General features: G+C 39.4%; 2 protein-coding genes across 2 annotated transcripts; both read right to left on the bottom strand.

The window, feature by feature from the left end:
* Positions 1-7,487: 7,487 nt before the first annotated feature.
* Positions 7,488-9,199, bottom strand: LOC132129459 (serine/threonine-protein kinase pim-3-like). The gene is made up of 4 exons (XM_059541077.1): positions 8,916-9,199; positions 8,373-8,467; positions 8,100-8,150; positions 7,488-7,983 (listed from the first exon to the last, which is right to left on the bottom strand). Exons 2-4 carry the CDS (start codon positions 8,451-8,453, stop codon positions 7,555-7,557), a joined length of 561 nt encoding a protein of 186 aa, XP_059397060.1. The 5' UTR covers positions 8,454-8,467; positions 8,916-9,199; the 3' UTR covers positions 7,488-7,554.
* Positions 9,081-13,025, bottom strand: LOC132128957 (uncharacterized). The gene is made up of 3 exons (XM_059540371.1): positions 13,005-13,025; positions 9,822-10,145; positions 9,081-9,382 (listed from the first exon to the last, which is right to left on the bottom strand). Exons 1-3 carry the CDS (start codon positions 13,021-13,023, stop codon positions 9,081-9,083), a joined length of 645 nt encoding a protein of 214 aa, XP_059396354.1. The 5' UTR covers positions 13,024-13,025.
* Positions 13,026-25,418: the final 12,393 nt, after the last annotated feature.

Below are 25,418 nucleotides of genomic sequence, written 5' to 3' on the forward strand. Positions count from 1 at the left end.
CCCCAGGGTGGAGCAGAAGACCACCACGTCCGTGTGGTCAGAGCGGAAGCCCCCCAGGGCGGAGCAGAAGACCACCACGTCCGTGTGGTCAGAGCGGAAGTCCCCCAGGGCGGAGCAGAAGACCACCACGTCCTCGTGGTCGACGCCAGAGTCCCCCAGGGTGGAGCAGATGACCACCACGCCCCTGTGGTCGATGCCGGAGTCCAACAGGGCGGAGCAGCAGACCACCCAGTGACTTGACTTGACTCTGAAAGTTCAACGGTGACCTGCCTTGTCTCTGGAAGGTCAGCGGTGACTGGCCCTGACTCTGGAAGGTCATCGGTGACTGGCCCTGACCCTGGAGGACCCACAAACATCTGACTCGACTCTGGAGGGTCAACTGGAACTAGCCCTGACTCTAGATGGTCGACGGTGACTAACCCTGACTCAGGAAGGTCCATGAACACCTGACTCGACTCTGGAGGGTCAACCGGGAACTGACTCAACTCTGGAAAGTCAATGGGCACCTGACTTGAATTAGGACTGCCTGTGGAGACGTGAGACGCCTCGGCTTCAAGCACCGCCTCTGGAACGGCCTCGGGCACTGCCTCGGTAACGGCCTCGGGAGCGGCCTCGGCACCGCATCGGGTACCACCTCGGCCTCCGGAACAGCATCGGGCACCGCCTTGGCCTTGGGAACAGCATCGGGCACCGCCTCGGCATCAGGCACCGCCTCAGCCTCCGGAACAGCATCGAGCACCGCATCGGGTACGGCCTCGGGCACGGCCTCGGGCACCGCCTCGGCCTTGGGAACAGCATCGGGCACCGCCTCGGCATCGGGCACCGCCTCGGCCTCCGTAACGGCATCGGGCACCGCCTCGGCATTGGGAACAGCATCGGGCACCGCCTCGGCCTCCGGAACAGCATCGGGCACCGCCTCGGCCTCCGGAACAGCATCGGGCACCGCCTGGGCCTCCGGAACAGCATTGGGCACCGCCTGGGCCTCCGGAACAGCATCGGGCACCGCCTGGGCCTCCGGAACAGCATCGGGCACCGCCTCGGCATCGGGCACCGCTTCGGCCTCCGGAACAGCATCGGGCACCGCCTCGGCCTCCGGAACAGCATCGGGCACCGCCTCGGCATCGGGCACCGCATCGGCCTCCGGAACAGCATCGGGCACCACCTCGGCATCGGGCACCGCCTCGGCCTTCGGAACCGCATCGGGCACCGCCTCGGCATCGGGCACCGCCTGGGCCTCTGGAACAGCATCGGGCACCGCCTCGGCCTCCGGAACAGCATCGGGCACCTCCTCGGCCTCCGGAACAGCATCGGGCACCTCCTCGGCCTCCGGAACAGCATCGGGCACCGCCTCGGGAACGTCCTCCGGGCTTTGAGGAACGGTAGACGCCTGTCTCCTCCTCCTCCGCCCTCTATGATGGCGAGTCGGTGACACCTTGTCTGGAGACTCCGTCTGATCCATCCCACACGAGCCCCGGGTTGAAGGGAGGCCATGGTTGAGAGCGGTGCTGAATCTCCTCTCGACCACTCCCTCCTCGGCGACCTCCCCTGGTCCCCCGGAAAACCACCAGACGAGTTCCCTCAAATCCGTTCCTCTCCTACTCTGTGGCTGGGGAGGAGACATAAACAGACATACCGCTGGATCTTCGCTGGACGGAGTCCTTCTGTCACGTTCGGTGTTACAAAGAACCACGGGAGAGATCCAAGTGCAGGTATGTGACTTTATTAAAGGGCAAATCCAAAGGGTAAACAGTCCAGGCAGGGTCAAAACCAGAGAATCCAAAACATAAACAAAACATGAACACAAGGCAAGGGCACGACTAGATGACGGACATGAATTAACATCACATTAAACAAGGACTCCGTGACTAAGACTCAGACAGCCCAGGTATAAATACACAAAAGGATAATGGGGAAACAGGAGACAGGTGGGGAACAATCAATTAACTAAACAAGGAGGAAGGTGACCAAATAAGGAGACAGGAAGTGATAATATGATAAACACCGTGGGAACTGAGGACACCTAGTGGAAACCCAGGGAACACAACCCAGACACTGTGACACTTTTAAGGTGCTTTTTGATCTTTGAAAGCCTCTGACTCTGTACACTGTCATAGTTCATTGCAACAGCAACCAGCTTTCCATCAAATCAAGTCATACAGATTAGGAACGACAGGAGGGTGAGTAAATAAAGACTTCATTTTAATTTCTATTAGGCTATCTCAAGTTCTGTAAGACTGTCCTCAGAACATGCTGCATGTTTTCAACAACAAACCGTGCAATAGCTTTGTTGATCTGTCCATTACGGAGCCCCGTACGTCACCTGTAGGAAAAAAAAAAAACGTGAATCCATGGGTACAGTTTACAAATCCGAGGGAACGGATTGCGAAAGCGTGTGCACAGGATAATTAATTCGTGGGTACGGATTCAAAAACCGAGGGTACAAAATCTGAGCGCACGGATTGGAAATTTGTAGGATGGGATAGGACATTCAAACCAGAAAGACACAGCTTACATTTGACTAAAAGGTTTTTGTCTTTATGCTCTACTAAAGTGAAATAATGAGTACATTTCCAATTTGAGAAACTCGTCTTGCTCTCGCCTTGACTCGCCATGACTGCCGCACATACTTGAATAAACGGAAACACACCCACAGTGCATCTTCGTGTTTACAGAGGTTGGCATCCACCAATCCTACAATGCGTCGCTGCTGCAATCAGGTTAGGCTGTAGGCTACACTTCAGCCAAAATGAATTAGTTAAAAAAAAGTAACGGACAATGCACCATATGGTAACAGTAACGGAGTTAATTTATTTAAAAAGTAGTGCATTTTAGTGGTGACAGTTTTAGTTACTGTCAAATGTAACTGCCCAACACAGCTGGCGAATTAAAAAAATAAAATAAATAATAATAATAATGGAACACATGATAGGTAGAAATTGATAGCCTGAATGCACTGTAAGTCGCTTTGGATAAAAGCATCTGCTAAATGCATACATTTTATTTAAAATGTAATATATATATATATATATATATATATATATATATATTTAGCTTATTTAAAAATGTAAAGTGAAAATAAATAGTTTATGTACATAATGTATATCAGCAACATAATGATAAGTACATAATACATGCATATAACTTGTTTGTCTGCAGTTGTATGAGAAAGGCAGTTTCGAATCACTAAACTATAGAAAATAAAAAGTCTATCTAGATGTCACCTATTGCGTAGGAACACACATTCGCTCCTCTATTAACAGTAACTATTGTTTATTTTTCCTGTACTCTTTATTAGATAGTCTTATCATAAAAGTTAATTTTATAAATGTTAATTTTATGACACATGGAAATGCACATTTAAATTTATTGTGCTCATTTCTCTGTTGTAATACAAATTTGTTTTTCATTACTGTAAGTGATGATGCTGACAGCACACATGTAGGCCCAACACCCAACATAATGGTCTGGCCAAACAGAACATATACTCTCATTTGTGCTGATCTGTGCAGCACGGCATAAATCAAGTTCTGTGCTACTCTGAAAATCGTATGAGCCCGAAAGCATGCATCTGACAACAAATGTGTGAGAGTTGGCATCCGTGATTATAACCTTTTCCACAAATTTTCTCCAGTTTAACTAACCCTTCTCTAAGAATCAGTTCAGTTATCATATTGCGGTTAAGTGTGTAGTTGCAAATGAATGCAGCAAAAAGACCTACCGCACGACATGTAAAGTGAAGAAACTGACTGCAGCCGAGAAAAACCTCCACGAGAAGACAGAAAAATACAAACAGGGCTTGCAGAAGACAGCTGTGGCCAAAATGCAAGAAAAAAAATTGTTAACAGATTTTAATTAAAAGTAATAATTTTAAAAATGACTTGAAAAGTGGATAAAAGTGGAGTGGAACAACAGCAGTTTCCCCTCCAAGCACAAAGCATTCAGTAATTACTTTGTAAGGGAAACAGGTCAATTTAGCTCAAAGGGAATCATTTAAGATTTTAAAGGGAATTTGAACAGAATCACTGTTTCACAGCTGATCACTGAGATGCCCTGCGATTCACTGAACTAGCCGTTTAACATCAAATCTGCGCTGGATATTAATATCCAAGGTATAGTGAAAACACTATCAATTAGCACAGTAACAAGATCGGCAGTTTAAGACATTAACTTGTAAGCACAAAACACAAGATACTTCTCTTTTCAATATGAATAAGGTTTTATTAGATAAATCTAAGACATATAAACTAATCTAACACATAAACGCACGCACTCACACATTCACACAAGTTGCAGGAAGATCGAAAGTTAGGGAAAGATAAGTTTAAGAGAATGGAAATGTGAAGTCCCAAGTTTACAGCAATTCGTAAAATTGCATAGACATGAACAACCATCAATCACTTAATGAACCCTCGCATTGAGTTCCTCAATGAGGTTAAAATTATATTAGATATGCCAGTACGGATGTCTGGAGGTACATAGCCTGTGTAAAGTTGTCGTTGAAAGGGGGTTTCCCGATGTCGCTGATTGGCTGGAAGTTCCGTAGTCGCTGAAGTGACATCTTGGGAAGCCCGTGGTTGGGCGTTTGCTGAAGATGCGGAGTTGTGTGGCTGGTTGAAGTTGAAACGGGCACTCGAGGTCAGACGTCGGAGACTCGACGTTACAAAACTTAACTCAGAACACAAAACTCTCAAACGGAAAAGAAAAGAAGTAACGTTTGGCGAGACTAGGTGGTGTTTCTTCTCATCGTGGCTAAGTAGCAGCAGGCGTGCAGGCTGAAGCACGCTGGAACCGCGCTCAAAGAATAGTGATGACTAACAGCATGGCTAAAAGCTAAAGCTAGGAAGCAAAGCTAAAATCAGAATTCTATGGTGTCCTGAGTATTTAATCTGGCCTGTTGGCCACACCTCAAATGTTGTCTTGACCAATCAGATATTGTCTTAGCTCGGGGGTCTCATAAATCATATGTTATCTTATCAAGCACACGGTCCGAATTTTCTTCGCTCTTGCAGGGTCTAATTTTGGACATGATTCCTATAACTAGAATATGATACATTTGACAAATAACTGATGGTCATGACTGTTTCAAGTAAGCAGATTCAAGCACATACATATGAAACATGAATATGTATCCTTAAGCTATCCAATAGTTATTAAAAGATATACACAATAAGTGATTATAACATGATAGTCAAATGTGTGGGTTACATATAAATGAATATGGAGTGAAGCGATGGACTGATATTCATTTATAAGTCAATTTGTAAATTTACAAATTGGCCATAACTTTTAATTCGTTGCTGCCAACTGGGGTGGCAGCAGGGGTGGCAAGGCTTTCTTTAAGGGTGGCATTTGCCAACCCATGCCACCCTGGTAGATCCGCCCCTGCCGGCGTTGCATCTCAATTAATTGCGCCAAAATTGCAAATCTCTTCTCCGAATTGAAATTGTCAATAATTGTTCTAGTGGTGTTAATGTTGAAAGCTGTTCTGTGAAAGAGTTGGTTGGTTGGTTATCTTGCTTGGGACTTGTGGCACAGAATGTTTTATGACCTCCGGTTGCCTTTCTGAGGAATTTGGCTCATGTTTCAACCACAGTTCTGATCGACTCTTTAATTTGTCTGATTCGGGTCATATCCGCTACAACTTCAATATGTGCATTCATCAAAAAGTCTCGATTAAGAAAATAATTCTTTGCCGTGTATTTTTTATTGAACAGATGTTGAATCACACTGATATAGATTGTTATCAATATACTGTACCACATGATTTTTGTTGAAGTGGAAAAAACAGGGCTGGCGCAGAGGTCGTCATTTCATTGAGAAAACCACTCCAATCTAATAATATGGCAAAAACACAAGGGATAGTTCACCCAAAAATGGAAATTAATTTACTCACCCATATATCTTTCTAAACCTGTATGACTTTCTTTTTTTCTGTGGGACATAAAATAATGCTGCTCTTTTCATACATAGAATCCAAAAAATTACCAGGGCTGCCAAATTAAAAAATAAATAAATGACAAAGTCTCTCTGCCTGATACCTACTTTCATTGGCTTGGTTGTCTTTTATAAGGCCTTTTGTCTAAGACTGTTTAGCATAACTAGATGCGAGTTGTCATTTACACAAAAATGGCCTAACATTTCAAAAATAATGTGTGTTTGTGTGTGTTCACATCTATTTAACCTTATTTTAGGGCACAAATTTATATCCAGAATTTAACTAAATCTGACAAAACCTCCTTTTGGGACATCCTTGTTTGTAAAAATGGTATAATATATATATATATATATATATATATATAATTTTTTTTTTTTTTTTTTTTTTTTTTCTTTTTTTGAAAACTCATGTCAGGGTTAGGCTATAGTACTTATAACTTTATCTCTTTATAATAAACATTGAAGTTTATGCAAAGTCTGTTCAGAAAGTGTGTGTGCCTGTGTCAGTAACTGACGAGTTATACAAAATACAAATGTCATTTTTTATTAAATATTTTCCCTCCATCCACACAACTAGTTTGAGTATGTTTGAGGATCGGTTAGAGGAGATGATGGGAATGTTTTTTTTTAGTTTTTGCACTAAATCTACAAAATAGTCTCCACCTTTGATACACAAAATATGTTTTTTTAATACATTATATTTGCTCCTGCTTTTTATACAAGTTTTCTTCTCTCTTTTGTGTACTAAATTTGCTCTCATTTTTTACAGTAACTTTTTAAAGTAAATTTGCTTCTTTTTGTGCACTAGATTAGCTCTTCAAAATTTTCTGTATTTGTTTTTGCACTACTTTTTGTCCACCAAGTCTGTTGCCTTATTAACTAAGCTTGCTGCTCTGAAGACTCTCTGCTGAATAATTTGTTAATTTCGTTTTCCTCTCCAGGGGCCATTTGGAGCATCTGCTGAAAAAATGAATGTAAAGGAGAGTTGAAGCTCAGCACTGTGTGGATTTCTTGGGATTTCTGTCATCATCTGCCTTCTCTCCTAAGTTGTCTGATCCTACCTGTTACTACCTGATCCTGAGCTACTCCTGACACTTGTCCCTGCTGAAACCATTCATGCTGTAGGATCTCCTCTATAGTTGCTCTCTCAGTTGGGTCATGAGTCATGCAGCGGCTTATCAAATCCTGCAATTCTGTACAAGTTTTCACGTGCACTGGTTAGTCATGAACACTACACATACACATGTCCATATGACACTGAACATAGTCATATAGGAAATTAATGTTGAAATATGTAGCATGTTTTATTTAAAAAATTGTTCTGATGCTTTATGTGTTTAACAATATTATTGTCATTGTTCTAATGGTATAATTGTTCCCTCTCACCTGTGGATATTTTGTGCTTAAACCTCAGACTGCCAAGCATCATGTCTTTTAGACTTTTAAAGGGTTGACGTTTGTATATCATTGAGTACATCATAAAGCCCAGAGACCAAACAGTTGTTGGCCCTGCTTCGTATTGAAAGTTCACATAGTACTCAGGTGGGCGGACTCCTCCTGTAAGCAAGAGATGTTTAGGTTAAACAAACATTTCGTTTTACAAAAGTCACCAGCATCACACTACACAGAAGACTGAGATCTCATTAGGACACAAAATGTCAGCTCGCCTGTAAAAGCACCCAAGTAGCCTGAACTTGTGACGAGGTCACCGCAGCCAAAGTCAATCAGTTTGACTTGGTTCGTCTTTGTGTTGATCAGAAAGTTATTCAACTTAATGTCACGGTGGAAGACGCCTCGGTCAAGACAGTGCTTGGCTCCCAGCACCGCTTGGTACATCAGCCTACGTGTCTGTGATTCATCCAGTAGCTGCATGTTGTTCAGCATGAGCTTGAGCAAGTCTTTGCAGGGTTGCAGATACTCCAGGATCAGGATGAACCGACCGTCCTCTTCGAACCATTCCAGCATGTGCACAATGTAGGGGCTTAACGGAGGTCGTTTCAGCAGCAGGTTTAGAGCCACTTCTGCTAACAGCGGCTTGGAACAGCCAAGCTACAGCAAAGAGCAATTATTAAGAGTTCAAGATCAAATTTAGCTTGTTTTTAAGATATAAATTGTATTAAATATAATTTAGATTTAAATATATACATTAAGTTTTGACAACTTACAATTTCAATAAACCGGTCTCCATCTCTCTTAGGGATGATTTTGATGGCGACCTGCAAAAACAAAAAGTCGTCGTATTAGTAATTCTACAAAAGTATTCGTTTTACAAGTGCACTAGATGTTACAGATGGGTAAACTGATCGTATTAAATCTGGAATTTAACATTAAAGATTCTGTATTGTCATTATCACAAATATTTCCATTTAAATTGACTTGAAACACATTTTGGTCGAAGCACTGATCTGTACATATGGTTAATAAAACAGTTATTTTACCTGCTCATGCAGAAATTTGGAAATCCCCTCGTACACAGTGCCGAAGCCTCCTTCTCCAATCTTTCTTCCCACTTCATACATTTCATCAAAGGGAACTGCAAAAATACAACAAAGGAACATGTTAGTATATGAGATTCACAGTCTTACATGAAGCCCAATAGCAGTACTTGAATAAATAAATACACATCAGCTCTATATTGACTAAATTATGGTCAATGTCTGAGACTAACCCTGCATCTGAAATTGAACACAAAGTAGGATTAAATTCAAATGTAGCACATACTCTACTATTGCATACTATACTATTGCAGACGCACTGTAAGTGAAAGTAAAACAACAGAATTCTTTCCATTTCTTTACAACTATATTTCTTTAAATACACAATCAGGAAAATGCTACTTGGTCAAGAGTACTAGATATATCATTTGCGTTTGAATTATCTTAGACACGTATAAACACACACACTTACTAGGGTAACTAGACACAGGTTTAAAACAATCAGTGGAGGAGCAAGAAAAGGTTAACAAGTGGAAAAACAATCACCAGGGGTTGGATCGGTGAAACAGGCTGCTCTGAAACGGGATCGATCTCCAATTCGTCTATGCTTGGAAGCACCTGGAAATCTTGGAGCTGCTGGCTCAAGGCCAGACGGGACTGGAAGAGGATCAGCTGGATCCTGCAGACCCGCTGGCACAAAGCTAGATGCTCCTACAACAGGTTTCCTCTTGAAGCATCTGGATCTCGATCAGGGTCAGATGAACCAGGCTGTGGATCTTCTGGATCAATCAGATCCTGTAGAGCCCCTGAATCGAGGATGGTTGGATCCCGCAGAGCCATCGACTCAAGGACAGACAGATCTAGCTGAGGATCAGCTGAATATGTGTCTGGCTGTGGATAAAGAGCAGCCACTTTGTGCTTTTTGCTTTGTTTTGTTGCATGTTTTACAGCCTGCCACGCTCTTTTGAAGAATGCACAGATGTGTTTCTTCTTCTTCTCAATTTTTTGATTCTCTAAAAAGCCCAAAAGAAATTGAAGAGATGGAAATTACCATCAGATATTAAAAGTCACATTTTGACTCTAGACCGCAAGAATAAATAGTTTCCAAAACTAACAAGCCTGCTGTAAATATTAGATAAATAAACATACTTAATAATCCCTTAGAATTATATTAATTCTTATATATCTTTATTTTTTCCAATATATTGCAATATATTGAAAGCGGCAATCATTTGTATATTTTGCAATATATTATATAATATGTATCATTAATATATTATAAAGTGTATTAAAATATATAATATATTAGAAAATAAAAAGGGAAAACAATATATTACAGTATATCACAATATATTTTAAGAAATATATTGGTAAATATATTTTCCTTTCGTGAGGGATGTCACTAGACGTGTGTGAAAAAACAGGAGAGAATTAAAATGACAGTAGACCCACCTTCAGCTGACTCAGGATCAGCTGGATTTGGATCACAGTTGGTCGGTGTGATGCTGGATGATCCCGGCAGAGGATCAGTTTGATCCTGTAGAGTTGTTGGCTCAGGGCCGGATGGGTCGGGCTGTGGATCAGCTAGATGACGATGTGCCGTTGGTTTGAGGCTGGATGGAGCGCACTGGGAATCAGCTGAATCTGTGTCGGACGCTGGCTGAAGAGGGGACACTTTGTTACCTTGATGTCGACACTGGGTGGTGCTTCTTACAGCCAACCATGCGTTTCTGAAGAAGGCACTAAGGCTATTCTTCTTGCGTTTTGCAGGTTTTTCTAAATTACAAAAGAAGGAAAGACTTCTGGTTATACCTTGACTCTTCATATTGAACAAAATAAACATTTACATTTGGCATGGAAATATAAAATACTAATACTAAAATATATATATATATATATACAACCCGAATTCCGGAAAAGTTGGGACGTTTTTTAAATTTTAATAAAATGAAAACTAAAGGAATTTCAAATCACATGAGCCAATATTTTATTCACAATAGAACATAGATAACGTAGCAAATGTTTAAACTGAGAAATTTTACACTTTTATCCACTTAATTAGCTCATTTAAAATTTAATGCCTGCTACAGGTCTCAAAAAAGTTGGCACGGGGGCAACAAATGGCTAAAAAAGCAAGCAGTTTTGAAAAGATTCAGCTGGGAGAACATCTAGTGATTAATTAAGTGAATTGATATCAGGTCTGTAACATGATTAGCTATAAAAGCTTTGTCTTAGAGAAGCAGAGTCTCTCAGAAGTAAAGATGGGCAGAGGCTCTCCAATCTGTGAAAGACTGCGTAAAAAAAATTGTGGAAAACTTTAAAAACAATGTTCCTCAACGTCAAATTGCAAAGGCTTTGCAAATCTCATCATCTACAGTGCATAACATCATCAAAAGATTCAGAGAAACTGGAGAAATCTCTGTGCGTAAGGGACAAGGCCGGAGACCTTTATTGGATGCCCGTGGTCTTCGGGCTCTCAGACGACACTGCATCACTCATCGGCATGATTGTGTCAATGACATTACTAAATGGGCCCAGGAATACTTTCAGAAACCACTGTCGGTAAACACAATCCGCCGTGCCATCAGCAGATGCCAACTAAAGCTCTATCATGCAAAAAGGAAGCCATATGTGAACATGGTCCAGAAGCGCCGTCGTGTCCTGTGGGCCAAGGCTCATTTAAAATGGACTATTTCAAAGTGGAATAGTGTTTTATGGTCAGACGAGTCCAAATTTGACATTTTTTTTGGAAATCACGGACGCCGTACCCTCCGGGCTAAAGAGGAGGGAGACCTTCCAGCATGTTATCAGCGTTCAGTTCAAAAGCCAGCATCTCTGATGGTATGGGGGTGCATAAGTGCATACGGTATGGGCAGCTTGCATGTTTTGGAAGGCTCTGTGAATGCTGAAAGGTATATAAAGGTTTTAGAGCAACATATGCTTCCCTCCAAACAACGTCTATTTCAGGGAAGGCCTTGTTTATTTCAGCAGGACAATGCAAAACCACATACTGCAGCTATAACAACAGCATGGCTTCGTCGTAGAAGAGTCCGGGTGCTAACCTGGCCTGCCTGCAGTCCAGATCTTTCACCTATAGATAACATTTGGCGCATCATTAAACGAAAAACACGTCAAAGACGACCACGAACTCTTCAGCAGCTGGAAATCTATATAAGGCAAGAATGGGACCAAATTCCAACAGCAAAACTCCAGCAACTCATAGCCTCAATGCCCAGACGTCTTCAAACTGTTTTGAAAAGAAAAGGAGATGCTACACCATGGTAAACATGCCACGTCCCAACTATTTTGAGACCTGTAGCAGAAATCAAAATTGAAATGAGCTCATTTTGTGCATAAAATTGTAAACTTTCTCAGTTTAAACATTTGCTATGTTATCTTTGTTCTATTGTGAATAAAATATTGGCTCATGTGATTTGAAAGTCTTTTAGTTTTCATTTTATTAAAATTTAAAAAACGTCCCAACTTTTCCGGAATTCGGGTTGTGTGTATATATATATATATATATATATATATATATATATATATATACAGGGCTCAACAGTAAGCTTTGACATGAGTTTAGTAAGTAAATCAATCATTCACTTGGCCAAATAAAAAAGTTACTTGTCTGGGATAAAAAAATTATGTTTAAACTGATTAAATGTACATGCTTCTATTTACGTCAAATTCTTACATGTGATCAATACATTAAGTTAGAACAATAAGACATGTTACTATTCAAATTAAATCGGTATCAACAAACTCCATCTGTTCAAATGCATAATGCAACTAGATTAATGTTTTACTTTTTTGACATACAAATATGAAATGTTGGAAAAATGCAATGATACTTTTAAATATGAAATTAAACCACCAGTAGGTGGTGGCAAGTCACTGTCTTAATGAGTGAATCATTGATTCAACCGATTCGTTCAAACGGCTTATTCTTTCTCACTGAATCATTGACTCGTTCAAAATTGCTGAATCATTTAGTAACGAAAGACTGTTTTGTGTGTTGCTCGGAGATTCGCCATTGTTCTGCTGTGGCTTTGCTTAGAACTAGTTTTGTTATTGAAACGAAGCAAAAACTATCCATAATGTCTCTAAAATGTAAGTCATTTAATATTACTTGTTTTTATTTAACTGAAGTTGTATAAAATCTATATCACATTTGCAATCGAGCTGAAAGTCGGGAAAAACATCACTCCTGGTGGTGTGATGTTGCATATATTAAATAGAATATTTATATTTTTTCTGCAGTATGTCTGTTCATGTTTGTTTCTTTGTGTGTGCTGTTGGCTTATTGTGTTGATTTCTCCGCGAGTCAAACACTGCACCGAGCCTCAACTGACGAGTCCTTGATCAATACACTATCCGTTATTAGTCACCGTTTACACTGAAAGTAATAACATCTGAATCATTCTCGCCAAACAAGCGTTAATGTCGAGCCCTGTATATATCAGGGGTGGTGAACCGCATCCCTGCAGAGGTTTGCTTCAACCCTAATCAAACACACCTGAACAAGCTCATCAAGGTCTGATGCTGGGGAGATCTAATTAGGGTTTGAGCTGAACTCTGCAGGGCTGCGATATGTTTGTGTGTGAAACCTTTCACAAACTGAAGTTTGTTATTGACCTGTCGGGCTGCTCTCCATAGCCTCTGGATTTATTTCAGCTCCACTAACTCCAGCACAGAAGAAACATTAGAGCTGGAAAACGCAAATCTGGAGTGTTTGCTAACGTGATAATCGATCTTTGCTCTGCTCAGATGTATACAGAACTGACTGCGGCCCGCACAATAAATAAAAAATAAGAAAAATTATCTTTTATCAATCTTTTAACCCACCCTCATTATTCTTGTTCCACCTCATAACCTTTTAGTAACTCGATTTTATACAACTTTTTAAATTGTTTAAAGTTTGTACACTATTTTAACACCTGTTCCAACTTATTCCACAACCTCACCCCACATATAGTGATGCACATACTTTTCAGAGTAGTTCTTATACTGAGTTTTTTAAAGTTTAATTCATGTTTAGTTCTTAAACATTTTTTTATTTGTTTTAGTGACATAAGTATAACAGAAAACATGTTATTGAATTCCAGTGTTGGGGAGTAACTAGTTACATGTAACGGCGTTACGTAATTTAATTACAAAATTATTGTAACTATAATTAGTTACAGTTACTACGAAAAAATGAGTAATTAAATTACAGTTACTTATGAAATTTTTAACGATTACACAAAGGGGATTACATTTGAATATTTACACACATCCACATAAAGATTTAACTGATTTCTTTCCCAAATTGCACTGACTATTCTGACACATACCGCTCTAATAATTTCCGGGATGCGGAAACACAGTCTGGTTCGTAGAATCCAGTCATAAAAACGAAATGCCTAACGCGGACGGAATATGCCACATTTTGGATGACTAAATCAAAAGTAGGTCAGTACACTTGAATCAAAACATGACATCCACTAGTGTCTGTGAATATTAAGCCCCAAAAATGCAATATATGACTGGGGACATATATGGCGCGGACTGGACACCGGGAGAACCGGGACAATTCCCGGTGGCCTGGCAGCCGATTTTGCTCCACTATTTAATATCACTATTGTATAATTGTCTGCCGAATGTACTAAAGCGATCATTTGCGAATCTGCCATTTGATAATTAAATCTCTAATAAGTCATGAATTGTTAGTCATGACTCGCGCGCTCTCCGCGCCTCCGCCAAACGGTTTGGATCAGACTCAGAGTAATCAATGCGAGAGAGAGAGAGAGAGAGAGAGAGAGAGAGAGAGAGAGAGAGAGAGAGAGAGAGAGAGAGAGAGAGAGAGGAGAGGGAGAGGGAGAGAGAGAGAGAGAGAGAGAGAGGGAGAGGGAGAGGGAGAGAGAGAGAGAGAGAGAGAGAGAGAGAGAGAGAGAGAGAGAGAGAGAGAGAGGACTGCTGGAGGACTGCTGGAGCAGAGAAGCAGAACTACTGTTCAGGGTTTCAGGTCAGTTTCATCTGTAAAGATGCTTTTTTGTCTTTGTTTTTTTATTTATTTAATCAAGCAGCAGCACGTTGCTCATCAGTCATCACTCAAAATACTATATAAAGGACATCATTATTATCAGTTGTAATGTTACAGTAGTAATTTAGCTGAAAAAAAATTCAGATTTTTTTTAATAGGTTTAGGGGGAGCTTGACAGACAACAACACAACCCTTACGAAAATTAACATTTTAATATTTAACTATAAATCCAGAGAAATGGTTACTATTGTTTAACTGTGCTAACCAAAAATGAAAAATTATTTTACAAATGTATTTATTTAAAAATAAATACAAATCCATTTGCAAAAAAACAAAAACAAAACAAGGTTATTTTACTTTTATATAGGATAATAAAAGCATGGTTAATTTTTGTAAGGCAAAAACATGACTCGTGTACAGTATTTTTAGTATTTTACAGTATTTTAAACAGGGTAACTTGTAATCTGTAACCTATTACATTTCCAAAGTAACCTTCCCAACACTGTTGAATTCAACAATTAAGATAAATTTTTTTGCCATTGTTTTGACTTGAATTATTATTTTTTATAAATTAATTAATAACACACACAGTTTTATTACACAACTTCAGGGTTTGTCTTGTTAAAGATTAGACAAACGTTTTGATGCTGGTTTTAGCCATAGAACTATAATTGAACACATACTATAGAAAATTAAACCAATACATAATTTAGTTTAAAATAAATACAATCTTCTACTTCAGGTCCAAAGGCTGTGTCTTGTTACATATTTCTTAAATAACATTTTGCAGTAGTTTTAATTGTCAAAAATACGGTGCCTGGGAGATGACATAGTCGGTTCATTTATGGCGCTTTTCCATTACCAGTACCAGCTCGACTCACCTCGGCTCGCTTTTCGCTCTGTTTTCCATTGCAGATAGTACCTGCACAATAGTACCTGGTTGTCATAGCGACGCTGCAGGAAACTGCCGTGACGTAATCTTCTACGCGACACACACCCGCTACCCAGACACACAGGACAATGGAGGAAATCGAGTGCATGTTGTTTTTGATCCTCGGGATGTGGCTGTTTCTCACAGCAAGAAGACAAACGTTGTTTCAGGAGAGGCTGAGGGCAGCAAAACGAAACACTGCTGAAAAAAAACAGGAGTGTAATGATGACGCAGTGAATAGTGACGATTCTCTCTGACCAATCAGCAGTCTGCTGTGTTTTCACGTCACATTATAGTATCGCCTCAGCTCGCTTGGAACCTCGCCGGAGGTGGTACGAAAAAAAGTACCTGGAAGCCGGTACAGGTACAACTTTTACACAGTGGAAAACCAAACAGAGCCGAGTCGAGGCGAGCTGGTACTGTGTAGTGGAAAAGCACCATTAGTTTTGTGATGAACACAACAGATGCTCGATTTTATACAACTTTTTAAATTGTTTAAAGTTTGTAAAGTATTTTAACACCTGTTCCAACTTATTCCACAACCTCACCCCACATATAGTGATGCACATACTTTTCAGAGTAGTTCTTATACTGAGCTTTTTAAAGTTTAATTCATCTCTCAAATTATACCCACCCTGCCTCTCCATAAACATTTTTTGTATATTTTCCGGAAGTAAATTATTTCTTGCTTTAAACATGACTTGTACCGTCTTAAATTTAACCAAATCAATAAACTTTAGTATATATGATTTCAAGAATAGTAAATTTGTGTGTTCAAGATATCCTACATTATTTATAATTCTGATTGCTCTCTTTTGTATTATGCATAACGACTGTAGGTTAGTTTTGTTGGTATTTGCCCAGATTTCCACACAATAACTTAAGTAAGGCACTATGAGTGATTTATTATTCAAAATATATCTTGTTTTATTTAATATTGCTATAGTCTTTACCAGTTTTGCTTCAATGTGCTTTATATGTGGTTTCCAGTTAATTTTGTGGTCTAAAATAATACCAAGAAATTTATTTTCGTAGACTCTTTCTATACAAATATTATTAATTTTCAATTCTATTTCAGGTTTAATATAGTTTCCAAATAACATAATCTTTGTCTTTGTTTCGTTGATGATATATAGTTGGTTTGACGTTTGATGTTGGATATTAGACATATATTATTCATCCACTAAAAATGTTATAAATTCTTAGTGATTGAGTATAATTGTATAAAATGGCTTATTTGAAAAGGATTAGAACATAGAACTGAACACACATGGCAGTTTATTTGTTATAATCCTCCTCGATATACTGCAATGCATAAAGTCCCTCCAACAGCAGCAAGCTATTTTAGGCCAGCTAGGGACTATCTACAAAGTACACGGAAATAATAAAACGATTAACGCTTTGCCACCGGAATGTTTTTTTATAATTAACAAAACAAGAGCAATTTGTGCACCAAGGTCTTTGAAAGATATAAAGACAAACACTTATAACGCTCACTTGAATTTAAATAAGAAATATTGTAAACAAAATATGTGATAGTGGTTGAAGTGGTCAAAGCTTGATTTGCATGTCGAGCGTTTACAGTAGGCTATTTACAGGTGCTGGTCATATAATTAGAATATCATCAAAAAGTTGATTTATTTCACTAATTCCATTCAAAAAGTGAAACTTGTATATTATATTCATTCATTACACACAGACTGATATATTTCAAATGTTTATTTCTTATAATTTTGATGATTATAACTGACAACGAAGGAAAATCCCAAATTCAGTATCTCAGAAAATTTGAATATTGTGAAAAGGTTCAATATTGAAGAGACCTGGTGCCACACTCTAATCAGCTAATTAACTCAAAACACCTGCAAAGGCCTTTAAATGGTCACTCAGTCTAGTTCTGTAGGCTACACAATCATGGGGAAGACTGCTGACTTGACAGTTGTCCAAAAGATGACCATTGACACCTTGCACAAGGAGGGCAAGACACAAAAGGTCATTGCAAAAGAGGCTGGCTGTTCACAGAGCTCTGTGTCTAAGCACATTAATAGAGAGGCGAAGGGAAGGAAAAGATGTGGTAGATAAAAGTGTACAAGCAATAGGGATAACTGCACCCTGGAGAGGATTGTGAAACAAAACCCATTCAAAAATGTGGAGGAGATTCACAAAGAGTGGACTGCAGCTGGAGTCAGTGCTTCAAGAACCACTACACACAGACGTATACAAGACATGGGTTTCAGCTGTCGCATTCCTTGTGTCAAGACACTCTTGAACAACAGACAGCGTCAGAAGCGTCTCTCTTCAAAAAGGACTGGACTGCTGCTGAGTGGTCCACAGTTATGTTCTCTGATGAATTTCGCATTTCCTTTGGATATCAGGGTCCCAGAGTCTGGAGGAAGAGAGGAGAGGCACACAATCCACATTGTTTGAGGTCCAGTGTAAAGTTTCCACAGACAGTGATGGTTTGGGGTGTCATGTCATCTGCTAGTGTTGGTCCACTGTGTTTTCTGAGGTCCAAGGTCAACACAGCCGTATAACAGGAAGTTTTAGAGCACTTCATGCTTCCTGCTGCTGACCAACTTTATGGAGATGCTGATTTCATTTTCCAACAGGACTTGGCACCTGCACACAGTGCCAAAGCTTCCAGTACCTGGTTTAAGGACCATGGTATCCCTGTTCTTAATTGGCCAGCAAACTCACCTGACCATAACCCCATAGAAAATATATGGAGTATTGTGAAGAGGAAGATGCAGAAGAGCTGAAGGCCACTATCAGAGCAACCTGGGCTCTCATAACACCTGAGCAGTGCCACAGACTGATCGACTCCATGCCACGCCGCATTGATGCAGTAATTCAGGCAAAGGGAGCCACAACTAAGTATTGAGTGCTGTACATGCTCATACGTCTCATTTTTATACTTTTTAGTTGGCCAAGATTTCTAAAAATCCTTTCTTTGTATTGGTCTTAAGTTATATTGTAATTTTCTGAGAAACTGAATTTGGGATTTTCCTTAGTTGTCAGTTATAATCATCAAAATTAAAAATAAATAAACATTTGAAATATATCAGTCTGTGTAATGAATTAATATAATATAATATAATTATATAATATAATATATAAGTTTCACTTTGTGAATGGAATTAATGAAATCAACTTTTTGATGATATTCAAATTATATGACCAGCACCTGTATTTACAAAAGTATTCAGAATGTTAAGTAAAGAGATCGGAGTAGTAAAGAGAAAAAGACGATCCGTTAATGGTAATCAGTTTTTTTTTTTTTTTCTTGTAGGCTTATTTTATATTCTATTATGCACTTTGTGTAATATTTATTCATGAACAACTTCATTTGAATGCTGACTATTTCATGTAATACGATCCGGAAGCCAAGGCCTATGGTTAATATGATAATTTAATAATGTAATAATTTCTACTATAAATAATATGATAATTTCTTAATTCAAAATAAAATATTAATGAATCCATCTCTGATAATCCCAGGTTGCTATGGTCACACAGGTTTTTTTACGCATTAAACTCGTGGCCACGAGAAAAACATGTAGTTCCCTCAACATAACATCTCGAGGCCACAACATAAGGATGTCGTTACCTTTGACAAAATGATCTTGTGGCCACAACATAATATGACGTTAAAGAGGTTAAAGAGATGGGTCTAGATTTAAACTGCAAGATTGTGTCTGCCTCCCGAATAATGTTAGGTAGGTTATTCCAGAGTTTAGGGGCCAAATACGTAAAGGATCTTTCGCCTGCAGTTGATTTTGATATTCTAGGTATTATCAAATTGAGTTTTGCATGCTGCAGATGTGGAGGATTATAATGTAACAAGAGCTCATTTAAATACTGAGGTGCTAAACCATTCAGGGTTTTATAAGTAATAAGCAATATTTTAAAATCTATACAATGTTTGATAGGGAGCCAGTGCAGTGTTGACAGGACCGGGCTAATATGGTCATACTTCCTGGTTCTAGTAAGAACTCTTGCTGCTGCATTTTGGACATAATTTTTGCACTTCCTTGGAAATAAAGCAACTATGCCAGTAGAGTCACGAAGGTAGCTGCATTACATATGCAGAAGAAAAAAGACAAGAGCCAGCATTTGGCTATAGTTGTCTTTTCACCCAAGGAGGCACACAACATCTTTGTGGAGCTCCATACAGGCCCTCTTTGTGGTCACTGTGGAGTTTGGAAAACTCATAATGCCATAATGCCTTAATCCTTATATTTTACTGGCCTGGCATGGAGCAGGTCATCCGTAAGTTGTTAAACTAATTGTTAGAAATAACACATTAGATGTTGTCAATTACATTAAAGCAATATTACATTAAATTAAAATGGTTATGGCCCTCCTCTTTTTCAGATAGCTCAGTGTCCTCAGTGTCAGATTGAGAAAAAGTCAATAAAGGAGAAGAAAGCATACAGTCCTATAGCTGTGAGTATGATGTATTTAATAAACTAGCCTCTGGAGTGTTTAAAACACTGATTTCCATTTCAGGTCACAGAACCTCTGGAATTAGTTGGAATGGACCTTATTGGGACTGAAAATGGCTACCAATACATATGTGTTATGGTGGACTATTTTACCAAGTGTTCTGAAGCCTATCCTCTCAAAACCAAAAATGCACAAGAGGTCAGGGCATTCTTGAACTTTTTTTTCTTTCTTTTTACAAATTAGATTAGGGGAGAGAGTTTGTAAACAAGGATAATTTAACACAAATAAATAAAAAAATGTATTGATATGACCATAAACAATATACAGTATATAATTATAAAAGGTCAGTTTTAGTCTGTGTGACCAACAGGGCATTACCATCCCCAGTCAAATGGCCTTGTTGAGCGAATTAACACAATTCAAAGGTTTATATATAAATAAGAAAGTACACAATGAGTAGTTTTTGAACGTTTTTATTTATTTTTTATTCTTTATGTTTGGGGAAAACCCTTCGTCTTGGCACATACATCTGAGTGCTACAGTGTTAGCACTAAGAAGAAAAAAAAAACAGAATCACAACAAAGTTTTCCCCACACTAGAGAGGTACCGAAGGATTATGAGGTTAGTAATTTGTGTACGTTGTTTTTGTAAAAACATGATCTAGAAAGATGTGATTAATTATTGTGAATGTTTTACTTAGATCTGTCATGGAAAAGTGGAAGCCATGGTTTCCACTGAGTAACTTTCTGAGGAGTTGAGCGATAGGAGGGAGATTATGAAAGCTGTAAAACATCTCAAAGAGTAGAAAAGGAAAATAGAAAGTGGACAACTTTGTGGTTGGAGACAATGTATTGGTAAGGAATGTGTAATAGGAGAAGAGAAAAGGAGACATGCTTGGTCCATTTAATGTTGTAAGAACATTGCAGTTCAGGATTGACAACTAGTGATTGGACTAGGTATTGTAGTACAAATTCAAAATATTGGAGAGGGTTTTTTTTTTCACCCAGTACTTCCTCCTCAGACTTGATGCACACACAGGTTGCCAGATTTAGAGACTGTTTTTGCAAACACTGTGAGAGCGTCACTAGCGGGACCAGAAAGTGACAGACTTGATGTCTCCGTTTTTAATTCCGCCCCCTACTGTAGCAGTTACTCTCGCCAATCGGTCTGTGCATTGCCACATTAAGTCGAACCTATGCCAGAAAGTGAAATGCGCAGAAACGTGAAGCGCAAAGGGAAGAAACAGTATCGTGAGCTCACACGTGACTAAAATTAAAAATAAAAACAGTGTTGCAAATAAATTAGTAACTATGGTCATGGAAAATATGTGTTGCAAAATCATTGCTTTTTCTCTGTTTAATTTATATTTTGCAATTGTTTTCATTTTTTTCAATTTTCTTTATTTTTCTCAATACTTTCATTTTTGTTTGCAAAACATTATTTTTGTTAGCAATATTTAAAGTCTTTTGCAAGTGTATGAGGCATTGAATTGACTCCATATGTTTGTTGTGTGTTGCTCTTCACACATGGACGTTATAAGTGGGGAGGCGTTTCCTCAGCTCAGTGTGTGAACTCACAGACACAAACAAACAAAGCCAATTTGGAGAGAAATAAAATGCACTGAAAAAAAAAACAATTACATGATTTTAACTCTCTGCACTCCCCCCTGCTCTTTGGTCCAGCCTCTATCTTTCTGTCTCACTATCCCTTATCTCCCCAACATGGGCATCTTTTCTTCATGTCTTGCTGATCTTCCTTAAATTCTGCTCATCACCTCTTTTTTCTTTAAATCTTCACGGTTTATCTGTGTGTTGTGGCTTGATATTAATCAATTACAGGAGATGAAGGAATTTGTAGCTTTGATGAAAATGTGTGCTTTTGGGTGGAGGCTGTAGATGGTCTAAAAGTGCTAATGTAAGCAGGGAAGAAGAACAGGGACTGCAGAAAGAGGACCGAGCTAATGATGTATTGATCTGACACAGCCACAGGGCACACACTTCTGTGTCTGGCTGTAATGTGTATATATCTGCATGCAACTGAACTGCTCGGGGTAGTCGTGGCCTAATGGTTAGAGAGTCGGACTCCCAATCGAAAGGTTGTGAGTTCGAGTCCCGGGCCGGCAGGAATTGTGGGTGGGGGGAGTGCATGTACAGTTCTCTCTCCACCTTCAATACCACGACTTAGGTGCCCTTGAGCAAGGTATCGAACCCCCAACTGCTCCCCGGGCGCCGCAGCATAAATGGCTGCCCACTGCTCCGGGTGTGTGTTCACAGTGTGTGTGTTCACTGCTCTGTGTGTGTGCACTTCGGATGGGTTAAATGCAGAGCACAAATTCTGAGTATGGGTCACCATACTTGGCTGAATGTCACTTCACTTTTTTCACTTTCTTTCAAGGTGTGTTCCTTTAAAATCAGAAAGGAGACAGCGGTGTGTCTGAGCATTTGCGCATTGGAAAGGATTTGAGACTATTTTCCTGGTAAGACTGATCTCATTTGTGATTGCGACTGTCATGTTTCCCCTTTAGGACCAACACAAACACTTCCTCTGAACCAAGAGGAACTGAGCCCCTCTGGTGACTGACTATCTGCCTGAATGAAAACTTAATTATACAATCTGCTGTTTAAGGAAGCTTGTTGCTCCGCATGGTTGTAACATTAAAATCCTTTCATTCACTACAAACACTGATCTGTAGAAAATTACTCCCATTCACATTCACTCTGGATTCAGATCACTTGCATATCCTGCAGATCCACTGGTTCAGATTATGCTTAGTTTGATCATCATAGAAAAAAAACTATTTTCTATCATTTTGCCTTTTATTTTAAAAGCTAAAATGCTAATCTGTAATTTGCTCAAAATTACTCCCATTTACATCCACTTACATGCAATTACATTCAAAGCATGCCTAGTTTGATCCTTTTAAGGCTTAATATGTAAAACTTTACATTTCTTTTAAACTAAAATACTACTCTGTGATCTACTTCCATTCACATTCACTCTCTTAGAAAGAGTAAATAATTTACTCATTTTGTGTCAATGTTAAATAAAAATGTGTAGAAAAGAATAAACTCTTTTACATATTTACGTGTAGTTTAAAAATCAACACAACTTGTGTATTTTCACACAGCATTTAACACAACATGTGCAGACCGATGTGCTAATACTTTTATGTGTCGTTTTTAAAGACGTCTGTTATTTAAATTAGCTAGTGTGAACTAATAGGGACTAATGTTAAGATCTTTGAACAGAAGAATCCAGTCAGCTCATAATCATTTTAGTCTGTAATGACAGCAACGTGCCATTTCGATTTACTTCTTTATTGTTGTAAAGTAAAATATTGTATTTATACCATAATCGCTTTATTATAATAAACGACTAGGCTACCTCATGTCAAAACTGCTCTTCAAAACCACCTAGGGAGGAGACGAAGACAATTTACACAACGACCCGCAAATTTTAGCTAGAGACTGCTGCAAGATTCCTGAGGTAAGCTGTACTTGAAATCATATTTTGCTTACATTTGCTTAAACTCTGGAATAACCTACCTAACATTGTTCTGGAGGCAGACACACTCTTGCAGTTTAAATCTGGTTTAAAGACCCATCTCTTTAACCTGGCTTACACATAACATACTAATATGCTTCTAATATCCAAATCCGTTAAATGATTTTTAGGCTGAATTAATTAGGTAAACCGGAACCGGGAACACTTCCCATAATACCCAATGTACTTGCTACATAATTAGAAGAATGGCATACGCTAATATTAGTCTGTTTCTCTCTTATTCCGTGGTTACCGTAGCCACCAGATCCAGTCTGTATCCAGATCAGAGGGTCACTGCAGTCACCCGGATCCAGTACGTATCCAGACCAGATGGTGGATCAGCACCTACAGTCGTGGCCAAAAGTTTTGAGAATTACATAAATATTGGAAATTGGAAAAGTTGCTGCTTAAGTTTTTATAATAGCAATTTGCATATAATCCAGAATGTTATGAAGAGTGATCAGATGAATAGCATAGTCCTTCTTTGCCATGAAAATAAACTTAATCCCAAAAAAAACCTTTCCACTGCATTTCATTGCTGTCATTAAAGGACTTGCTGAGATCATTTCAGTAATCGTCTTGTTAACTCAGGTGAGAATGTTGACGAGCACAAGGCTGGAGATCATTATGTCAGGCTGATTGGGTTAGAATGGCAGACTTGACATGTTAAAAGGAGGGTGATGCTTGAAATCATTGTTCTTCCATTGTTAACCATGGTGACCTGCAAAGAAACGCGTGCAGCCATCATTGCGTTGCATAAAAATGGCTTCACAGGCAAGGATATTGTGGCTACTAAGATTGCACCTAAATCAACAATTTATAGGATCATCAAGAACTTCAAGGAAAGAGGTTCAATTCTTGTAAAGAAGGCTTCAGGGCGTCCAAGAAAGTCCAGCAAGCGCCAGGATCGTCTCCTAAAGAGGATTCAGCTGCGGGATCGGAGTGCCACCAGTGCAGAGCTTGCTCAGGAATGGCAGCAGGCAGGTGTGAGCGCATCTGCACGCACAGTGAGGCCAAGACTTTTGGAAGATGGCCTGGTGTCAAGAAGGGCAGCAAAGAAGCCACTTCTCTCCAAAAAAAAAAAACATCAGGGACCGATTGATCTTCTGCAGAAAGTATAGTGAATGGACTGCTGAGGACTGGGGCAAAGTCATATTGTCTGATGAAGCCCCTTTCCGATTGTTTGGGGCATCTGGAAAAAGGCTTTTCCGGAGAAGAAAAGGTGAGCGCTACCATCAGTCCTGTGACATGCCAACAGTAAAGCATCCTGACACCATTCATGTGTGGGGTTGCTTCTCATCCAAGGGAGTGGGCTCACTCACAATTCTGCCCAAAAACACAGCCATGAATAAAGAATGGTACCAAAACACCCTCCAGTAGCAACTTTTTCCAACAATCCAACAACAGTTTGGTGAAGAACAATGCATTTTCCAGCACGATGGAGCACCGTGCCATAAGGCAAAAGTGATAACTAAGTGGCTCGGGGACCAGAATGTTGAAATTTTGGGTCCATGGCCTGGAAACTCCCCAGATCTTAATCCCATTGAGAACTTGTGGTCCAAGAAGTGTTTATGAAAGAATGGGTTGCTATCAGTCAGGATTTGGCCCGAAGTTGATTGAGAGCATGCCCAGTCGAATTCCAGAGGTCCTGAAAAAGAAGGGCCAACACTGCAAATACTGACTCTTTTCATAAATGTCATGTAATTGTCGATAAAAGCCTTTGAAACGTATGAAGTGCTTGTAATTATATTTCAGTACATCACAGAAACAACTGAAACAAAGATCTAAAAGCAGTTTAGCACCTTTTTGAAAACTAATATTTATGTAATTCTCAAAACTTTTGGCCACGACTGTAGATTATTACATGCAGAGTTTTTAGGTCCTATAATTAACTCCTCTGTTTTTTCCGAATTTAGCAGTAAAATATTTCTCGTCATTCAGTTTTTTATATCGACTATGCATTCCGTTAGTTTTCAAATTGGTATGTTTTGTCGGGCTGCGAAGAAATATAGAGCTGAGTATCATCAGCATAACAGTGAAAGCTAACACCATGTTTCCTGATGATATCTCCCAAGGGTAACATGTGAAGTGTGAAGACTAACGTCAC

This window comes from Carassius carassius, chromosome 46, assembly GCF_963082965.1.
Source record: "Carassius carassius chromosome 46, fCarCar2.1, whole genome shotgun sequence".
Taxonomy (NCBI): Eukaryota; Metazoa; Chordata; class Actinopteri; order Cypriniformes; family Cyprinidae; genus Carassius; species Carassius carassius.

Excerpts from the sequence above, each read along its gene's own strand:
- LOC132129459 (XM_059541077.1), bottom strand. The coding sequence starts at position 8,453 with ATGTATGAAGTGGGAAGAAAGATTGGAGAAGGAGGCTTCGGCACTGTG. Across the intron at positions 8,151-8,372 it reads CCAAATTTCTGCATGAGCAG|GTCGCCATCAAAATCATCCC; the intron begins GTAAAATAACTG and ends TTGTTTTTGCAG. Across the intron at positions 7,984-8,099 it reads GAGACCGGTTTATTGAAATT|CTTGGCTGTTCCAAGCCGCT; the intron begins GTAAGTTGTCAA and ends TCTTTGCTGTAG.
- LOC132128957 (XM_059540371.1), bottom strand. Across the intron at positions 9,383-9,821 it reads TGATCCTGAGTCAGCTGAAG|AGAATCAAAAAATTGAGAAG; the intron begins GTGGGTCTACTG and ends TGGGCTTTTTAG.